General features: G+C 37.0%; 1 protein-coding gene across 1 annotated transcript in view; it reads right to left on the reverse strand.

The window, feature by feature from the left end:
- Nucleotides 1-465: 465 nt before the first annotated feature.
- The window catches only part of VEGFC (vascular endothelial growth factor C), an 81,173-nt gene continuing 59,433 nt past the window's right edge, over nucleotides 466-22,205 (reverse strand). Inside the window, exons 2-7 of the mRNA XM_075420141.1 lie at nucleotides 21,880-22,093; nucleotides 20,288-20,478; nucleotides 10,122-10,273; nucleotides 6,081-6,190; nucleotides 5,504-5,834; nucleotides 466-939 (exon numbers count right to left, since the gene is read on the reverse strand). Of these exons, the coding sequence (XP_075276256.1) occupies nucleotides 825-939; nucleotides 5,504-5,834; nucleotides 6,081-6,190; nucleotides 10,122-10,273; nucleotides 20,288-20,478; nucleotides 21,880-22,093 (1,113 nt within the window). The 3' untranslated portion in view covers nucleotides 466-824. The remainder of the gene's footprint in view (nucleotides 940-5,503; nucleotides 5,835-6,080; nucleotides 6,191-10,121; nucleotides 10,274-20,287; nucleotides 20,479-21,879; nucleotides 22,094-22,205) is intronic.

Here is a 22,205-nt window from a genome sequence, read left to right on the forward strand (position 1 = left end):
AAAGCATAGTTGACATTTCCACTTTCCTACTAATCTTAAACAGACATTATTTTATATTATTCTTTAGGAGTGCTAACAAGAAATAAAAGCCACTTATATTGGAATGTGAGTAGTTGCTGATGTCCATTGCACATAGTCCTTATCCTTGGGCAATGTGCAGGATCTCCAATATTTTTCATTACTTATTAATCGTACTTGCTTTGCTAGTTTCATTCTAAAGACAGAAATATCACTGGCTCGTGAAACACTACGTATAACTCTTCATATTTCAAATGACATACATAACATATATGAGAAAATGTCCATAGCCTTCCTTTCACAAAAGTGCTTTTTCTTAACCGCTTCCCCCCCCTTTTAAGAACTCTGACAATAAAGCTGAACCGTAGTTCCTTTCTATAGGCAAATGATTAAACATTCTCACCATTATATAATACAATTTCCATTTTATTTTAAACATACTTTGCATGATATAAAAATATTGATCACAGTGAGCTTTAACAATTGTTACTGCTATAAACAGAAATGCTGCACAATGGTTTTAGTGGAAATAAATTATATAGTCATTATCTCTTTAAAAAAAAAAAATCACAAGAAGGAGAACCTAGGCTGTTTGGTCATTGGCAGAAAATAAGTCCTTATTGAGTTCTTTACAAAACATGAACCCCAGTTATTTTCTACATTTGCTTTCCACATCTTGAGAAAAGCAACAATGTCTCTGAAAGCCCCACAGGGTCTCTGGTGAACACTTAATTCCAAATATTAGCAAAGTTTCTTTTGTTCTAATGGAAAAATGTACACCAAAATAGCAAGTAGTGCTCTCTTCACTAATTCATAAGCGGTCTTTTCCAATATGTGGGTACACAGCGGCACACTTCTTCACTAAAATAAAATCCAGCATCACAGCGTTTTGTTCGGACTGTACACGGCGGTCTGTAACAACTGAAGAAGAGAAAAAAGCTGGCATTAATGAAACATGATCCTTTATATTACCCTGGAGTAGAATCGGTGTGCATTTAGACTGCCATTTGTTAATGGGATATTTAATTCCTACAAACACACATCTTTTAACTTCTGTTTATGTTCCTGTAATCACTTTCAACTGGACTGTTCTTCACAAAAGACAACGAAAAGAATAACGAATGTTATTGAAGAGAAACGATTCCATTGAATAAAATCATGAATATTTTTAACATATTTCCTGGTTGTAGTCTCATTCTAATCTTGACCAGTACTTTTCAAAATCTAATTTTGAATATACAGTAATATTTTTCTGTACTCAAAATTGGTGTGTTACGACCTACTGCATGCTGCCAGTCTAAGGTGGCAATCCAGAATCAGGTGATAATCAAATCTACCATCTTCTGACCCAGGACTGTTTCTCACCTTATTCATTACTGCAATCAACCTGAGAGAGATTCATCTGCCTATGCTGCACTGGGACTGTGACCTCGAAAATGAGAACGTAGTTCCTTCAAGTTGCAAACTCCTATAGCTACTCTCTGAGGCCAGTGGGGATACTTCTACATTTCATATTGCATCTCTGTGCATTGTGAAGTAAGATCAGAGCCTGCACAGAAATAGTCTGTATTTGATTAAAGTAAGTTTAACAGAAATAGAGCATTAAACCACAAGTCACATCTACCTCAGAAGCAGCAGAATTTTTCTTCACAGATTCCTTGACTGAAAAATAGAACTTCTACAAAGATAGTATCTGTCGTTGTCCCTGAACTCTTCCTTTTCCTATTTTATTTTTCTATTAAAACAAGAACTTGACCTAAAATAACCTTACAATAACAATGCTAAATACTTTCTGGTATATAATGGAGACAAAGTACAAGTCTGGGGTTTTTTTCAGACGCTGGCAATGAGTCAAGAGACTAAAGTATACGTTTCTAATTTCAACATGGTTCTACTTAAGTCTTGTATTTAAATTATGTGTGCCTGTTTGTGAAACACTGATACTATGATATATTACTGTAATTCATACTTACTTCAGTTCAAAGACACTACAGGACACTGCATTAAGGCAATGTCACTATACTCTTCCCTAGGCAATTCTTGTTTCAGGCTTGTGGCTACTCTTGTTATTGTTGCAGATAAGTTAATGTGTTGTGTGCTTGTTTTGGATACCAAGTTACTACTTTGCAATAATTTGTTTATGATATGAGGTCTGGTTACAGTTACATTAATTCAAGCCAGCTAGTTCAACCAATGAACCTGGCTATGAGGAAAACAATGAGGAATGAGGAAGACTGCAAACACGACAGTTATTAACTAGTCACATCTTGTTCAGTGCTTTCAATGTCATTAATCATAGATTATTTCACCAGTGTGGTCTCTGTAATTAAGGGAGTAACATAATTTTGGGCCACTTAATATATTTGAGATGAGTGTAACAGCTCATGGGCATCTCTCAAAGCCCTACTGATCTTTTGCTCAACAAAGTTTGGAAACAGTGGTAAAAGGCAACAAAAATCACAGTGTCACTTGAGAGAGAAAGCAAGTGAACTTTACGGTCTCGCATGCTTGCCAAAGGATCGAGTACTCTGAGCAAATGAGCAACCAGCAGTAGGACTGATCTAGCAAAAAGGTACACCATAGAGATGTCATGGATAAAACACTGAACTCACTTGCCGTTTTGCCCGTCTCTGCCATGGTAGTTAGACTATTTAATGTAATGAATGACCGTAGAATGAAATAAGAGAAAGATTAAGGGGGGGGGCGGGGGGGAAGCCAAACTCTTCCTCCCACCTCTGACATGTTGCACAAAATGAAGAGCAGTCATGTAATCATTAAATATGAGGAGTTCTCTTTGTTTAGGATTCGTGCCTCCTAGTGAACTGTGAACTTCAATTTAACTTACAGTTGACAGTGCTATAAAGCATCTCTCCCATGCGAGTCTGCGTCTAGCAGCAGTCAAGGTCGGGTTACTGCAGCTTTATCCTTATTTGGGACATCTCCCCTGAACAAGAAAGCCCCTCTCCTCCTCTAAAATGCTTTGCAGCTGAGGTGCCTAGTTATCTGGCCCTGCCAAAACCGACCAAAATAAATTTTTGAGGCGATAGCACAGGGTGAATAGTAGCAGAGTCATTGTAACTCTATAAATGTGGTTTCCTTAGGAAACTCTGCTGAACAATAGATCACGTCTCTCAAAAGATTTGGGCTGAATGCTGTTTACAGAGTGCTTGCTTGTGACAGATGTCTGTTTTGATGAGGCCAATCCGAGCATGCTGGGGCTAAGGTGGATGTTCAGTCAATGTGCATAATGCTGGGTGAGTCGGTGACAACTTTCTCTTGATGGTCAGTAAGTGTGGGGTTTTGCTACTGAATGCCCAGGTTTGTAATTTTGGACAGTCTAACAACTCCACACATGAAACTGAAGTAGAAATGCTACTTTCAGTGGTGGTAACAGCATGATCACCTTAAAAGCCAGTATGCTTTACAGTGGGGGGTTTTTGGGGTGGGTTTCTTTGCCCTTTTTTTTTTTTTCCTTCCTGCTCTGTACTTTGTAAATGACTTTATATTCCTTTTCTCTGGAGCAGGGTATAACATTAGAGGCAGAGGCATTTTAGGTATGCTGCATAAAAGTATTGGTGCTTCAAAACCAGAACACACCAGGCCTACGTCTCTGCAGGAGAAGCTGCCTAGGACTCAGCTACAGGGTTCTGCTCACAGCTAGGTCTCAGGCATCTCGCATAAAGTTACAGTGGTACCTCCATTTACGCGGTCTCATAACAGCCAGGGATTTTTTTTTCAAACACAAACAGGATGTTGCAGGGTTTTTATTCCTTTTAGAGAAAGCTTGGTGGTCAGAGCCAGAATGTGAGAAACCTATGCTCCTCCTTTCTTAATACAGAGGAGAGATTGCATCTTCTGTTTTCCTTGACAGCACTAAGATCTACAGGGATATTGGCTGTAGAGCTACAGAGTTAACACCATGTACAGATCTTTCTTTCTCCACACAAAGACAAACTGCTTAGAAAAGAGAAACAGCTAAAAGCATCCTATATCATGTTGTCCTTGGAAGTGAGAGAGAGATTAAAACTCTTCATCGTATTGAACCACACCACCACAGAGAAAAGCTGGGCTCATTTTCCTCCTTCAAATTCGAAATCTTTAAATTAATAGAGGTGGCATCAGATATTTCTTATGGCATTTCTTAGCTTTTAAAATGCCTGAATTTTCCAGTTGTGAATGTTCTCTTAAGATCCACGTGCTTTTTATGTGTAGCACTGCTGGAAGGACACACTAGAGTAGTGCTAAGGCTTTGTACCATGCTAAAGCTCATGTAATCAGGTTGGGTTCTTCTCCTTCGCAAACATAAAATTGAAATAAGAACTAAACGATAAAGAAGAAATTATTTCTTATTGTTTCTAACAACTCTTCTAGCCACTCAAAAGGCCAGACATAGGAACACAGATCATGCCAGTTATTATTAATCTTTTCCCCTATTTTAGAGATTTCAGTACAGGTCTCATTCCTAATATTAGACATTTTTCTTTATTCAAGATGAACTAATGTACGTACATCTGGCAATATATTTACGCCAACTGATTACATGTTATATTAAAAAAAACCTATAAGGTTTACTTTTGATAAGCTACAAATCACCACAGACATTTAAATGTCCCAATTTTCTATTTTTTTCCTGTGCCTGAAACAGTTCTGGAATTGTTATTTGTCATTAATATAATAGAAATAATTCCCCATATATTAATAAATAAGTGATCTTTCTGTTCTAAAAGGCATTTTTTCTGTTTTAACAAATTCACTTCACAGGAAAACTTTCCTCATAAAATATACAAAGCAGAACTAATCTTATTTGTTTCTCAGAACCTGAAGTCATTCACATTTTTATATGCAGACTGCTACCGCTATGGGTGTAGCAGTCGTGGAAGGAAAAGCTCCTGTGATATATAAAGAAAATGTGGAGTTTTCTTCCTTACCGAGTCCCACTTTAAATGATGAATGTGGGTGGTCTGTTTTATAGTTATATATGTCTACTTTTCACAGAAGTCACCCAGGGCTAGAGTTTTTATGCACTCATAAATCTTCAGTAGCAGTTGAGCGAAATGAAGGATATGCAAAAATTTAGGAAGTGAAAATGAATGATGGTATGCTCAGAACTAACCCCTGAAATCCAATTTGGAATATTTGAGTTCTTTGAATTGCAATATTCAGTTCTTGGAAAAACCAGAGTGGGGTTTTAAGTAGCATAAAAAAATCCATGGAGCTTGAACTTACCGCTCATTTTCATCAAAAGAAAAAAAATAAATCACATGAAGTAGTAGTAAGAGTACAAGAAACTAAACATGCTTTAAAATACTTACTCTGCCTAGTAGCTTCCTCTTAAAGATGACAGAAGTCATAGAAGATAAAACTGAATTGAAGAGAGGCTTACTGTTTACATAAGACTACAAAGCAATTCATCAAGGCAGCTAATGACACAACCCCAAATTTTATACTTTGAACACAATGAAAGGGCTAAAGACTGAGTTGTTACCTGCATGTCTGGTGATGGAACCTTTTTCCTTTTAAGAAGCATTTATTGGGAGATTCTATACATTCACAGATGCATTTTGCAGGATTTAGTGGCTGATGTTTAGGACAGGTCTTTTTACATACGCACTGGCACTTATCTTCATCAAATTCCTTGTTGGGCCCACAGGAAGCAGGGAGAAGTTTGTTCTTGCACATGCACTGACATGACGTTCTGTCTAATTCTTTGTGAGGTCCACAGCTTGAGGGCCGCATGCCTCCTTTGCAGACACACTGACAGGTTTCTTCATCCAGCTCTTTGTTTGGTCCACAAATATGGAATCCTTCAGATGTGTCTAGAAATACAGCAGAGAAGTCGCACAACTATCAGAATTTTGTGTCTACCCATCCCATATTTTTAAGTGAAGAAATGGTATCAACTTTGTGCCTTTAAGGTGTTTCAAGAACAAACCTATGCCAAAAGACAGTAAAAGTATTGATAAAGAAAAAGATTCAACTATTTACTTCTCATGTTTTTACTTTCTCCTGTAGGTAAACCAAAACATGGAACTACACTTAACCATTTAAGCAAAACTGCTTACCAGAATCTCCAAGGTGAGAAGAGAAACCAAAATCGTGCTGTGCCAAACATCTGCAAATTTGATTATTCCAGATATGATTTTTTGGACAGGTCTTGTTTGCCACATGACACCTGTGGAGTGAAATATACTGGTGATTTACTACTCAAGAAAAAAAAATATATTTCAGGTGCTGATTGCTTTTGTTTCCCTCCATGAGTTTCATCTCATTCATAACCTCATTTTTAACTCCTATCAAATCTGTTACATATTAAGGTTCTCCCCACTACAAGAATCTTCAACTATTTGTTGAAGATACCTTCTCACATTTTAAGTTTTAGCTCTACTTTCTAGAAACTCATATTTGTACTTTCCTAACATAGTCTGGAAACAGAACTAACCCTTGAACATAAAGTTCATACAGAATATACACCAGTATAAAAAAATATTTGTGTGCCAAATACTGTATAGGTGGTAACAGGCATAATTTTCTACAACGTTTTCTGAAGTACAAAAACGTTTTCATGTATACAGATGTCAAAAGACAGCTGATAATAGTTTCTGAATGAATGTTGCAGACAAAACTCTAATTTCTAACATAAAAGCTCCTTATCAGATTCCTTCCTCCTTCATGTGAAAGTTACGTGCCATTAACTGACTCTTTCTCATGAGCCACTTAAATCCTGGATGGCTTCTTGAATCTAAAGATTTGGATTTGGAGTGATGCCTCTTCACTTTAGAATGAAAGACAATAAACAATATAACAGTTTAGTGCTCTTTATCTGCTCAAGTTTGGCAGCCAAGGTAGCGATAATAAAGAAAGCAAAAAATCCTACAGTAGCTGCTGCCTTTTTAAAGAATGACTGAAGTTAGCTACTAGGTGCACCACAGACAGAATATTTACGTGTATTACCTCATCCTTCTTGCTTGCAACTTCTTTATCACCATAGGTGATGTTACAACTTTTAACAAGTCGTGCCTAACTTCATGCATCCTGTATCATTTATTCATTGTTTCTGTTGTATTTCTAAAATCCTCATCTGTTAGGGCAGCACTTACATTACACATTTTAAGCACTTTTCATTCCCCTGAGCACCATTACTCATACATTCAAAAATGCAGGTGCTGGGACATTCTTCCGTGATCATCATTCAAGTACACCCCTCCCCTTCACCACATTAAAGGACTCTCTGCCTGTAAAGACTGCTGTGGAGTAACATCACCCTGCATCGCCTTGTGTTTTATCAAGCTCGTGCTTCCTGATTTCATTCTGCTAATGATCTCACTCTTGCTCCCTCACTTGGCACATACATCCCTTTGCCTGCCTCCTGATTCTGCTTGAGAAATGGTACGGATAATTTATAGGCGTATTATTGTATTCTGTTTAAAAATAAAAACAAACAAATCCGCTCACACCTGGAGCAGCCCTGGCTCTGGCTGGGGGTATTTAAAACTAACTACAGAAGGAAGCCAGGGTGACAGCATGAAGGAAGCACAAAGCAAACGTGAACCCATGAGAAGACAATGTTGACACAAAAACCAAGTTACCAAAGACCTTGAAGAGAACAACATGTATTTCCAACATGTATTTCAGCATCAGGGTTGGAGACACCCAGCAAAAGAAACTGGAACTGCTTCTTGACAAACACTACTCTGGCTACTAGTACAGAAAATTACTGGGTGATGTAGTAGAAGTTTTAAAGTTACTTACTATTACATTTTAGGAAAGTTCAGGAAGGCTAGGAAAAAAAAAAAAAAGATGCAAAACACTTCGCAAAAAATTTCACTACCTCTTTCCAAATCATTGTCGTCTCAACTTGAAAAGAAAAAAAAAAAAAAAATCAGCGTGGTAACTTGGTACCTGTCAGTGTCAGGAGAGATAACACATGTGGGGGGAAACATTTAATGTGTACAACATACATCCAAATCGCACCTAAAATAGGCTCATCAGCTCCGCAAGCGCCTACCTACAAGACCATGGGGGAAAAAAAGGTGACCAGAGAGTTGTCGATTTGAATTAAATATATTGAAGGCCCTTCTGCTCCCCCCACCCCAAATTGCTAAACTTCTAAAATAGAGAGGGACAATTTTCTAAATCATTTGCACGTCCTGGTTAATGTGAACTGACACGCCTCAGCTCCACAAGTACATAGAGGTAGATACTACTTTTTAGAAGGGAGAAAAGGAAAAAAGTGGGAGAACAGGCAAAAACCTAGACCTTAATTCTCAGGATTAAGTTGTGCAGAAAATGTATTTTGTCTAAGAAAAGATTGACTATTTGTATTCTATCTTACATGTCATTTATCTCTTCTTTCTAACATGTGCTTGTGCATCATGGCATAATCTACCCTTCAATTCTTATTAGATGCCAAGTGTTACTACCCTAAATACAGAGATTATACTCTTAGGCTTTTCTTTCTAGTAATACATAAGAAAGTCATTACTACATTTCTGTTAAAATGAGCATGTACATAAATACATGCACACATGCAGATCTGCCACTGTGACCAGAAAGCACATTTCCAAGTTTTGGCTTTCCTGTAGTTTTACTACCATTCAAACCTATAAATAAAAATGTCAGGGAGAAATAAGAAGTTGAAAAGAAATTGAGAACATTAGAACTAATTAAAAAACCCCAGTGGGATTCTGAAAAGCATCCAGGCACCCATCAGGAACATGTGAGTATCTTTACTGTCCTTTCTAGAATCTGGAAGTACTCAGCTTGGTTTGGGGCTTTTTTAAATTCATTTTCTTGTAAAAAGCCATAGATTTTAAACTTAAAGACGGTACTTAACAGCAGAGAAGGCCTGTATATATTCTGATCTACTACTGCTCTATCTTGCCTTTGTTGAAGCATGACTCCTTACTCACAGGACAGCCAGCTACCTGTGAGCGCTGGTCAAAGTCTTGTATCTGTACGCTTTCTAACTACAGGTAGCTGTTTCCTGGCTAGAATAAACTCTTGCACGGGTAATTATAACTGGTCTTAATCTGGAAGCACTGAGAAGCTGCCAACAGTCAGCATAATTTGACTTTATTATTGACTCTTGGGTTTTGATTTTTTTATAATCTGTTAATTACACAATTAATTAAATTATTAACAGATTTATTTCCTAATATTTTTCTAATCCACTGTTTATGAGACATGTTTTGATGAAAAAAATAATAATTTGAATTCAAATAGAATATAATCTGTGTTTAGCTGGAACATGTCAGAAAACATCCAGACTTTAACTGAATGAAAACGCAGAGAAGATGACCTAGCTTACACCTCTAGGCATTCTGCACTATTAGCGTGCCTTATTAAAAATGTTTACATTTAATTCCAGTTCAGCTTCTAATCACTGGTTCTTCCATAAAGCAACTTCTAGTCTGTCACGTATTTTTGGCCTACTAAATATTTATACATCATGAAATTATCACTCGGTCCTCGAAAATGAAAGGAAGGAGTTCTTCAAGTGTTTTAATAACAATTGCTTCCGTTCCAGATTTCTTCTGTGTCTTTTTTCATTCAAAATTATGAAACAAATCAATATGTTAACTCTAGATTGGCAATTAACCCTTTATTTTCCCTTCCTATTCTGTTTTATTTTCACCTCTGGCATACGACGATGTCTAAAAAGATTTGTAGTTCAAGATTCCCTAAAACCAGGCCCTTTTTTAACAGTGTTTTAAATAGGAAAATACAGTTTGAGAAAAATGTTATATAGTCCTTACTTGCTAAAATAAGTATTTTTAGCTTTTCTTGATTACTTTTTTTTCTGAAGTTGATTTTATTGCTGTTTCCTTTAAGCCTCAATTGCACTGTAGCTCTTTCCATGAAACAAAATTATTATTCATTTTTAAATCATCTAGGCTCAGTTTCTCCACTTGGTAAAAAGGTAATGTTACTCGAGTAACACTCTCTCCACGTGAAACAATACTAGATCCTTTGCAAAATGCATTTTGCTACTACCAATGTGTATAAGTTCAGCTGTCTTCATTGTGAAAGCCTCTAGCAAGATTTTAAATCTAATTATATAGGCTTGCTCACAATATGAAAAGAAAGAAAAGCCTCATACTTACTGAGCTTGTGTTGCTGGCAAGGCACGTCTTATGATCGAATGAACTTGTCTGTAAACATCCAACTTCGACATGCATCGGCAGGACGTGTGATTGGCAAAACTGACGGTTACAGGTTTGGGGCCATGAGAGAGAGGCACCGTGATCTCAAACAGCTATAAAAGGGAAAGCAAAGCAAAGATAACGTTTTTTATAGATCAGTAACAGTACAACTAAAAGTAATAAAGGACACACAAAAAAAGCTATAAGGAATTTTAACTTTGGGGCTTTGTTCTCTACCGTCCTTCAGTGGCATATTCAATTACACCGCTAAATAATCATTATGCGCAAAATGAACACACTAGCTATGTTATGACAACATTTTTAGCGTTAAACTCTGTTACGTGCCTCTTTGCTTATGATAACATTTAAACTAACATTGTTAGGAGAGGAAAATGTACAAAGAACTCATTTTTCTAGAGGAAATGACTTCAAATTGGCAGCCTTTTAAAAAATCTAAAATGTAACATTTGGAAAGTGCTTCAGAAAGTTGGAAGACAAGAATAATTCAAAAAGGGAGCAAGCTGCAATCTAATACATCAGTTGCACAATTACAAGAGCTTGTCTAAAACAGCAGTATATTGGACTTGGATCAAAACATTTTTTGATGAACAAGTTTTGAACGGCAGCATACTGTATTTTTGACCTTCCAGTATTTGTATCAATGCAAATGATATGGTTACCCTAACGCACTGCATCTTCAACTACTTTTTTTATTTTAGGATATTAAGAAATATTCATTATTAACAAAATAATAATGTATGTGAGTGAATAAAATCCTAATTTTAGTGGGGAATGTATTTCAACTGGTGGAAGAGAACAAGTTCAGCAATACCTTGTGGAAAAACTGAACATGTGGTAACAGACAAACAGTGAGACTGATTTCAGCATTCAGTTCGGGACATGTACTTTATCAAATTAAGAAGGTTTCACTCTAAGACTCAAATCTCAATAGTGTCTGCAAAAGTTAGGACAAATATTTTAGGTCAAAGTCTTAAAAACTATTTTTTGATAGTATTTTTAATAGGATAATAGTGCACTGTTGCCTTTTATGTGTTTAGTCACTTTTCCAAATATATTTAAGAGTATTTCTGCATCTTCTGGGGAATTTACTACCTTTAAAACACCGTCATCGGTTATTATTCCAGTTTCAGTTGATAGGACTGTATAACAGGACTTTAATTTTTAGCTGAGATCTAGTTGCAATGCTTTTTTATAATCAGTAACTTTATAGTATGGTATATAGGCAGCATGCAAATCTAATAAAAATACAGGTACTTTTAAATGATACAAAATACAAAATAAATCTACAGGATGTCCTGAAAACAGCACCTTGCACTGCAGTATGCGAGTGTGCCTGAGTACTAACATGCAGGTGCAGCAGTGTGGGACATGTTCACCAAGGACCCACAAGGCAAAAGGGCACTTGTGCAACCAATAATAAAGCTTGTACTATTGATAGAGCTAAACCATGCAACTTAAACCTAAATTGTATAAAGCATCATCAACTCTGATAGAAATTATCTATTTCACAAAACAAATTTTGACATCATGGAGTGATTGGATCTTTCAAAAAGTTTAACACTGGGAGTCTTGTCACACAAGATCGGAAACAGTGAAAGTACTGTATCTGCATTTTATTCAAATGCAGCTTCCTGTATCTTTCAAATACTGATTAAAATACCCTATTTATCTAGGCAGCTACCTTGAAAGGAGTTTCTCTTGTTAGAGGGACTTTTGGCCAAAGCATAGTAACATTTGGATTCTTGCTCCAGCTGCAAAACAAGTAACATTTCTTAAAACTTTGGTCTTGAGTCACTAATAAGATAACGGCACAAGTCCATGTCTAGTTTAAAGTTTGGTACCCATAAAATGAATGCCTAATTACTACCAGACATACCTCCAGGGTTTTCACTAAGTTCAACAGAGACTTCTGGAAAGAGACATTCTAATCAACTTTTTATTACACTTCTAAGTGTTTTTGGCTTCCAAACCAATATTGGCTCCTTTACCCTTATCTACTGTAAAAGTTCCTTTAAATGAATCATGAAAAGCATTCTTACCAAGATGTCTCATGCAAAAAGAGCAATAATCATAGCACAGAGCTATCATTTTCATACTAATCTATTACATGAAAATAGCTTTATGTACTTATTTATTTAAAAATATCCACCTGTTTGAAGGCCATCATAGGTTTTGTTATAACGTACAAACTAACTAGGAAATTGGAGAGGAGGAAGGTGATGGTGTAGACAGACAGAAAGGATCACGTTTATGAAAAAAATAGCTTTAATTTCTGTATACAGTACACATTCGAGAAAACACATGCTGAGTTCTTTGGGTATCTGGTTTTTAAATACTGATCTTTAACCAGATGACAAAACTCACCTACATATGCAAGACTTGTATCTTTTTATAAATAAGCCATGCTTTCAGAAGGACAGCACAACTGTTGAAACCTCTGAGAATCTGGACAGCTAAGAACCTACAGTTGCAAAAGCCTTTACCATATTAAACACCTTGTAAGAAAACTGATTCTTAAAAGCCATATGAATTGAGGGGCAGAAGAAAGAGTATGAACTTAGTTACAGTACTACATATGTAAAGAGAATCTCGTTTTCTCTGCTTTCTCATGCCAGTATGAACTTGCTTTTGCAAAGCTGAAGTAAAAACCCACTATAGGGAGAATTGACAGAACTTAAAAACTGAAGATAAGCATGATTCTTCGCATGGACCAAACTGCAGCTGACTAGAAGAAAGGGCACATTCTGTTCCTCCGCTGTTCTTGGGAGTAGATCAGTTCGCCAAGCTGCAAAGCACAGCAGACTCCAGACCGCTGGAGATGGCAGTGCAGGACTATTGCTACAGTTCCAAGCCACCTGAAAGAGGTCTCTGTCAACCCAACTGTCCTCCTGTTTGGCTTCAGGAGTGGACTGAGAGAAGTATCACTAGAACACCCGAGATGCAGCAATGGTGAGAGAAAATGATGGTTAACATGAATTATCTTAATCCACATTTATCCTTCCATTTAAACTGAGTAAAGTATCAGTTTAGAATATTGCTAGCAAATATTCCTATCAACATTGGTGCAATGCAAAAAAAGCATAGTTAAACAATGTAGAAGTAGATGAGCTTTCTTGACCTTCATTGAATTACCTTCCGTTTGTTCAACTCAATTCTCTCAATAGCAATGTATTTTACATCACCCAATAGTAGCTACTGTTTATACATAAAGTCAAAAAACCTAAGCCAAATATTTACATTATATTACATTACATACTACATTATAGTTGGCATTACATTTCTAGCTTTCGCTTCTGGAAGGTGCTTAAGATGATACATGAAAGAGCATTTTGAAAAATAATATAAACCAGATCTATTTTCATTAATGGAAATTATGGGAGTGAAATACTGGGGTTGGAATTACTGATTTGTTCTTCCTACACTTTTTTCTGCACATGCTGTTGGGATACTATATTCTGACACATACTGAGAAAGGAGATGGTTCTTCTCTTCTGATAATGAAAATATATCAAGAAGAGATTTCACAAGAAATAATTGAAAAGTAGTCTATTACAGAAAATGTATTTAATACTCAGAATAATTCAGTTTAAATAATCTCTGGCATTTTAAGGTAAGATCCGTTCTAAAGAATATATTCTGCTCTCAGCTGTGATAGCACTGTCTCTACATCCAATGAAGCTACTGAAACTCTCAATATACATAAGCTGGGTTTGAATTATCATCTTAATAAATCATTTCAAATCGGGTAAGATCTAACCTTGTGTAATGCTTTCTGGTTTTGTTAACATCTCTAATTTATTTCATGCTCATCTTCCTCATCCAATAGAACAATAAGCTCAACATCTGTTATCACTACGGGGCATGTTTGGTAACAGCCAAATGTCAATATCTAGAAAGGATATTTCTGTGACAAATGCACCATAACGTCTGTGTATGAGGCTAGCTCTTGACTCCCCTCTTTTCTGGCAACATTGTTGGTTGTGGGTCCTATCGCTGGTACCCACATTGCCCATATGGGTACCTCTTCTTGGAATCACACTGCTTATATTTCTGTCTGATCCCTCATTCAGTAAAGGATTGGTTTTACTGTAATCTTAGAGGCCCAAATCTTCTCTTCCTTCCCAACTTTAAATCATAGTAAAAATTGGACTAATTCACACTGCCTGCAATAGGGAAAAGACATTTCCTTCAGGTCTGTTCTTCAGGGACCAATGCCTAAAGACAGACCTTCAGGACTAAAGACAGCAAAGAATGAGCTTCAGTCCCCAGAAGAACTGGCAGTAGTAGGGATTAGACAAGTTTTTTTCAAAGTGGAGAACTCTTATTGCTTGCAGTTTTCACAAGAATGTTAGCAAATTTAGGTACATTAAATGAATATTGTTAGAGTTAGAGGCAAATACTCAGAAGAAAAAAGTTAGACTCAACTTGACCGTGCTGTCCTGTACATTTGTGCTACCAACGCTGCATTGTCAGGGAACCAGTGGAAAACAACAACTGAAGCAATACGTGATAGCATAACTAAAGTGTATCATCTATAACAACAACAAATTAAACCACACAAAATCAGTCAAAGCCCTGTCCTAATCTCTTCCACAGAAGGTAACATCGTAAACTTATGTCAGTAACATACTGTTAATCTCAGTGTATAACACATACGAACGGAAGCTCTACGTAACTGAAGAACAGTTGAAAACCATACATAGTTCATGCATTTCACAAGAACTTAACACATACCATTCAGCCAGTCTAAGGTTGCTTTGTCATAGAAAGCCAGGTGGCAGGTCTTCCAGCCCTTCACACCATTTTTAATATTTCTCTGCAAAGTACTATGTTCAGCCCTTGCCTCCTTAAGTCTTCACCCAATATGACGATTCTCCATGCCGTGCCAACCTCCCGTCATTTCTGTCCAACCAAAGTTTCCCTTTCAGCCAGTCCACAAAGCTTGATCCCCCTTCCCCCTTCTTGAGCTCATTAGCGTAACTTTCAGCATTCTGGCACACGCACATCTTGTCCCAGCTACTTTTGGATCAACCAGATTCCTTCCTTCCCAGCAAGATAAAGGTGGGTGTATCAATGACAGGCTCTCCCCAGAAGATGGGCTTTTGGTGCCTAGATTTGAAACTGCATCAGATTTTTGTTTAGCTCCAAGTTATAAAGTGTTCCAATTACAAATAAATCTAAGTCTCCCAGCAACTCCATCTGCTTCCTAGGTCATTCTTTTGAACACTTAAAAGTATGCAGATTGTCTCAAAGAACAAAACACACATTCCTCATACAAACAAGTATCATATACGTCACCTAAAATAAGGGAACATGAAAATTTCTTTCAGATTAAAAAAAAAATCTCAAATTTTGTTTTTTAACGATACAGCCATATATAATTCTCTCTCACTCTAGTCTAAGAAAAAGCAGAACCACCACCTTTGCTGAAGCTTTAAAGCAAAAGACTAAAAAATGTAAAAAAACTACATCAAGCTGAGTCAGGCATATGGCAGAGAAAAAAATTCAAGACCCTTGTACAGTAAATGGCTTAAACAGAAATTGTGTGCTAAATCCATGACAGTCCTTGGTACTATATGGATTAAAAAAAGAATTGGTTGCAGGACTTTTTTTGTTAATTATTTTTTAAGGATATGTATATTCTGTAGTTCCCACTGACCATTATCAAGATAACTTTTTATCTGTCTTTCGGCCTAGCTAAACTTCAAACATTCATCTTCAAAATGAAGGAAGGTCATTTTAGTTCTTACATCTGGATTACATAATCTGTAATAAGGTGTATTTTAGGCTTAATACTTAACCTTCATACCACTGCACTAGCCAAAATTAAAAGGCGGCATATCCTAGACCCGAACGTCAGCTTCTTATTCCAGCCTCCCAGCAGAGGCAAGTATATAATTAAAGAACTTCTCAGACTAATATGAAGATAAGTGAATGATTAGATCACTTTTACAATGATGTGTCCAACTACAAGCAATGTTTTTTCTTGGATTTTCCGTCTTACACACTTCAAGATTTTTAAATCCTTGAAGATCAGTGCACATGCTCTGTACTGTACTTCTCAGGTGAGAAGAACAGCAAGAGGACAGCGGGCAAAGGTGCCGCTGAATTGCTCTACCCAACCAGACTGGGCCGTTGGCACTCCGCAATCTGCAATTACTGGGATGCTAAGTAATTCCCCTTCTTCCCAATCTCGTTGTTTCTTCAGCCATCCTGCCAAGAACTTCCAAGCCAGAGCTGCGTGGTTCTGCAGACCACCCTGTAGTAGGCTCTTTTCAGTTCCCACACTGGCAGCACCCTCCATTTGGCCGTTTATAGAGCTGGAGTGGAGAACAGAAACATGGGTGGCACCAGAGCCTAGTCCACAACCTAGAGCTCAGCATGATTTTAACCCTTTTTATTAAATTAAAAAAAAAGAGCCTAACAGCAGACAGGAATTTCTGAAGGCTTGACTAAAAGCACTATCAGAATTCCCATTAAAAAAATTTCCCATATATTGCTCCTCATTGATCCTTAGAAAGGCATGTACTTTTGATTCACTGCACTGACAACTTTAGACTAGGACTCCATGCCATACTTTCCAGAAAAACTGTTGATTTCTGTATAAATTATTTCTTTGCCAATGGCTAAATTAATTTATTCAGCACTATCATCATATGTGCCAATATCCATTGTATCAGCATGCATAAAATTATTATGATCACTGCCTTCTGATAGGTAAAATAATCACAAATGTTATTTTCATATCAGGATTAGGGAAGCTTCTCATTCTAGATACTTTCCAAACAGAGGATTAATGTACGATTTTTTTCCCAGATTTACATTAACTATACTATGTTCTTCTGATGGACTGCAGTTTAGAGTTTATATTTGAATCGCTTTTTTTCTCCCCAGAAATTTTAACAAAAAACATTTGGAAATGATACTGCTACATCTCCCACTATTAATAGTACCTACTATATCATTACAATCATCAGTCTAACATAGAAAACTGCATGGGAAAAGGCATAAATGGTAAAGTTCAACATGACTGAAAATTCCTGTGACATATGCATCTCCAAACTGTGCAAAGGAACACCATGTACATCTCAAACATGGCAAAAAATTTGAAGCTGTTAACTTGCTTCCTGTGAGAAAAGCTCCTCTAAATCTAATTTCAAACTGCCTGGAAAGATGTTTTCCCTTGAGGGACTATTACTGTAACCATGAAATGAGAAGATTTAGGACCTTTACATCAAATGATCTGAAAAAAGCCAAAAAACTGTCCATCCTTCCAGCCAGGAGGAAGAATGCAACAAGATGGCTCTTTGACATCTGCTGACTGCTTCTCTTCAACCTATAAGCAAGTACCTAAAGGTGGGCCATAAAAACGTATAGCTGAGGGACAGGGTGTTGCTGCACCAGGTAGTTACAATCTTTGTAGCTGCTGTTGAATTACTCATGTCATGGAAACAGGGAACAGCTGTTTGATTAATAATGAATTAGAGAAAAAAACCCAACACAACCACACCACAAAACCAAAACCCAACCACCTTCCCCACAGACCTTTATTAGACAAGCTACTGCTTCCAAAGCTGGGCTATTGCAGTGCGATGGATCAAGGAGAAGAAAAAGATCTACTTCATTTTACCAATGAGCCTAAGGGGGTCCTTAAATGTTTTCACAGACCTCGTACCACATCGTAATGAAGAAACTGTCTAAGCCCAATCATGATTGTATAAACACCCCTTAGCAACTACAGAAACAGTTTTTTTGGAAAAAAATGGTATTAAAAGCAAAGCAGAACACTTTTCTATTTTTCTCTTAATAAAATTATTAATAAAGTTAAGTATCTAGAAAGGAGCAGCACAGCCTGAACTAGACAACTATTGACCTCTCTCTGGACCACCACAGTGCTCCACAAGAGAGTCTGGGAACATCTGAGCTAGTCCATTCTCCTGGCAATCAGTGATTTGCTCCCCATAAAAAAAATTCCTGTGTTTAGCTCTTTTATTTTTTATTAATTTTGATGAAAGCTGATATCAACTTTCTTTAGATTTTAATGTCTGGAACCAATGCTAGAGCTTGCCTTCCCAGTAAGACCTCCAGCTGAAAAGTTAATTTCGCATTCAGCACTTTTTCTGCAGGGTGAACAGCATGAAGTTATGGAGTTTATGCACCAAAAATAAAGCTACAAAAATGGTGACTTACAAAAAACCAAAAGATGCCTGGTTACTAACCATTTGTTCTCTAGTTCATTCAGGAAATAAAAGGAAAACAGTAGTGAAAATAGGTGTGTAGGGTACCTGAATTCCACAGAAGGGTCTTGAATCCAATACTTTTTTCTTCCTAATTCTCATCTGATATAGGGTAAGCTGTGGTCACATAACTTTAAAAAGATTTGAGATGATGACAGATGAAGAGATATAGCTATAGCTCTCTTCCTTTATAAGGGTTTTTTAAAACTGCATTCTGTCAAGGACCAGATAAAACTGGAAAGCAGAAGCAAGACAGAAAACTCAGAGATTAAATTGCTTGCTTTTACAGAATAGGTAAGAAAACAAAACAATGCTATTGCCTCTTTCTTCTTTCTGATAAGTCTTTTAACCTTTTCCTTTTCAGAGTCTCTCAAATCTTTCACTACTCCTATATCATATCACACCAATCACATCAAGAACTTCAAAAAGAAGCTCAGTACTAAACATTTTCTACTAGCCAAAAAAATTTAAAAAAATGACTTCACTCAATAGATACAAACAGAAAGATGAATAGAAAGGGATTATTTACCCCTGGCGCTCAAAGACCAGGAAATCTGTGCTAAATGGAACAACTCTTTCTGTAACTGGATCTTCCTTTATTCCAGTAAGCTAAACTTTATAAATACATGCCAAAAAAGGTTGTATTTCTTGGTTTATAACATGTAAATTACATTTCAAGCAACTGGAATTGGGACAGCTGTGTGCGGGAACAACTACGGGCTTGAGCAAAATCAATGTTGTAGTTTTCCTTGTTTAAACTATTTGACTTGTATTATTCCTGTGCTTTGTGGCTGCTACTACTAGCTTAAATCTAGCATTGGAAGTTCTTGGTAGAACATATCATTCCAGACAGACAGATCTGGTGAGGAGTGAGGACAGAAAATGTATTCAAGAAATGATTTGGTTTTTTTCTGTTTTCTTTACATCCCCTTTTCCTAATTGCCTCTCAAAAAGGCTCACAGCACTAAGACGTTTCATGATAAAGGAACATTTCCATGGGCTACGATTTTATAGTTTGCTAGGCAGTTGTGTATCTTCCTTATAGAAATGTACTGCATCTTCAGCTAGAATCTAGTTGAAAAGGGAAGCAATATTTACACAAAAATTAGTTTTCTTCAAAGCATCAGAAAGCAGAGGTAAAAAGCAAAACAGCCCACAACCAACAAAAAACTTACTGAATACTGTAACCGAAGCAAAATACCTTAGCAAACATTCTGAAGCGTGACTATTTTTGAGGGAAATTTTGTGAGATAATGTGATAATTGTTGTAGCCACTTAAGACAGAATAATGCATGTATGCTCTTCCTTTACAGGCAGCTCACAGGCTCAGTGCACAATCTCTGCACACTTCCACCTGATCACTAGCCCTGAACCTGAAGAACAATAACCGCACATACACCTGAGGAAGATGCATTAAAACAAAACAAATGGGTGCATTATACTAATATCTCTTAATACAGTATAGTTCCTAAAAGGCTTTATTCGTAACATGTATCCTGTCTGCATATGTTCTAAAACAGTCTTTGCTAATAAAATTACAGACTTGTTTTCCAGCGAGTGCTTGCCTTATACAGCAGGCAAGTGGTAGACGCAAAACCAAAAAAGGATAGAATTAAGCTTCATGGATAATGTCAAAACTGAGAATGAGACATCACAATTTTTTTTCCCCTAAAAAATAAAGCATATATCTGGGGGAAAAGTGTGTTAAACACTTTCTTCCAGGCAGTACTGTCTTCAACTGTTTTTCCTAAGTATTCTGGAATTGATTTTTCTTCCTTCCTCATAGTAGCAATAAGAACGTTTAAAATACACATGATCATAAATGGATTTGCAAGGAGCTCTTGGACTGTAATAAGCATGAGAACTTACTGTCTTGCTGATGTAATTTGTGCTGATATTCATACACTGGAGTCCTTCGCTATTGCAGCAACCTCCACATCTGTAGATGGATACACATGGGGGTTTAAAGAAGGTGTTTGTAGTTGCTCCAAACTCTTTTCCCACATCCACACACACTTCACGTGGCATGCACTGAGTTTTTCTCCATTCAGTATCAATACCTGCCAAGTTACAGGGAATTTCATGTGTTATAAAGTAACTGTTTAAAAACAATATTCTCTGGCAGTAAATGAGTAGGATTTTTTTTTTAAAGTTTAGAACCAGAATATGCATTGCCAGAGTCACACCCTTTATTCAGCGAAATACACATCTCTCTGTGTTAACTTTTAATTTTTCTTCATCATAGGGATTTGACATATTGTCACAAAGCAGAAGAGAAATTACAGCGGAGCCAAGAGGGAACCTGACAAGGTTGGGCAGATCTTGCAACATCCACAGCTAAGGCTGTACACGTCCTGTCTCCTATGCCTGGGGTGAGCCCCACCTCGCGTGAAGTCTAAAGAAGCACTGCACATCTCCGCAATGTGATTTTACCCAGTCCCACACTGTACTTCACTATATATTAAAAAGATTAAATGTGATACCTACACACTTAACGTGAAACTAATTTGAAGACGTTCACTTTGTTAACTACAAGAGCATCATGTAAAGCAAAAGGTTATTAGCAGTTATGTACACCATATGATTTAACCTGAAATGTGGTATTTGTGCCCAGATTACCCACACAAATTTGGGAGAACATTTTACACAGTGTAATCGAGCCTTTTGCCAAATGCTGTCTTACACTAAACAGCCATGAGACTTGCAGCTGTAGAGCCCTTTTATTAACTCTTGGAGCCACTTTTTGGTAGGCTACTCAGCAAAAATGGAAATTTTACCTACCTCAGAATCCCCATTAAGGTACATGATTTTCAATATCACGTCAAAAAATACGCCTCCCGCTATAAATCCTGTGTTCCCCTGCCCTCAAGAACTTGCTTAAACAGTAAGCTAATTACAGTTCTATCAGGCCATACAAAACACTAAGGGGTACTGACATATTTGTTTCAAAGCTGTTTTTTTCTGGTTTCAGCGTAACATCATAATAAAAGTAGTCCTGTAACAGGAAAAAGCTACTAGCAGATTATTTGGCCTCCTAAAGCAATAACATGTAAGAGAAGGCAGCATTACCAGCCGTGATGTAATTGCAGAAAAAGAGCCAGAACAGTTCAATGGGTCCAGCTATCGGTGCCCTCTTTGCTTTCTGCAAAATCATTATAGCCTCTGCAAAGGAGGATTCCTTCTACCTGAAGACAAACACTGAACTTCTTACATCTGTTGAGCTAAGAAAGAAGTCTATCTTTCTTTTAATGGATGTACCAAAAATACCTCTGCAGAGCAATTTCTTCCATTAGGGAAGGCTGACTGTCAGAGATTTTGTTTTCTAGCCATTACATCAAGTCAAACGGCTAAGGATAGTTTACTAATGACGCTTAGCTTTCAAAATATTTTTTGACACAACTAGCAAGCCTTTGGATTTTAATTTATCGTGTGTTAGAACGTATTTAGTGTCCTGTACTTACTTTTCAGGATCTCTGCATTATAGTGTGCTGCGGCAAATTTCAGGGAATCATCTGATCTTGTGTCAAAGCTGGAGTGTTCCCTGTTGTGTTGCCAACCTCCTTTCCTCAATTGACATTTGAACATTTTCCAGTATTCTGGGTAAAGTACTGTCATGAGTTCATCCACACTGGACACAGACCGCAACTGCTCTTCCAGGTCTTTGCTTGCATGAGCCTGTCAAAGTAACACGCAAGATTAATTACCTTCTCTGTTACACAAGGTTTGCTGGAAACCAGCCCGAAAAACAACTCAAACATTCTAAAATGAAGTTGTGCTCAAAGGGGTC

The sequence above is a fragment of the Opisthocomus hoazin genome, chromosome 5 (assembly GCF_030867145.1).
Source record: "Opisthocomus hoazin isolate bOpiHoa1 chromosome 5, bOpiHoa1.hap1, whole genome shotgun sequence".
In the NCBI taxonomy this organism is placed as follows: domain Eukaryota; kingdom Metazoa; phylum Chordata; class Aves; order Opisthocomiformes; family Opisthocomidae; genus Opisthocomus; species Opisthocomus hoazin.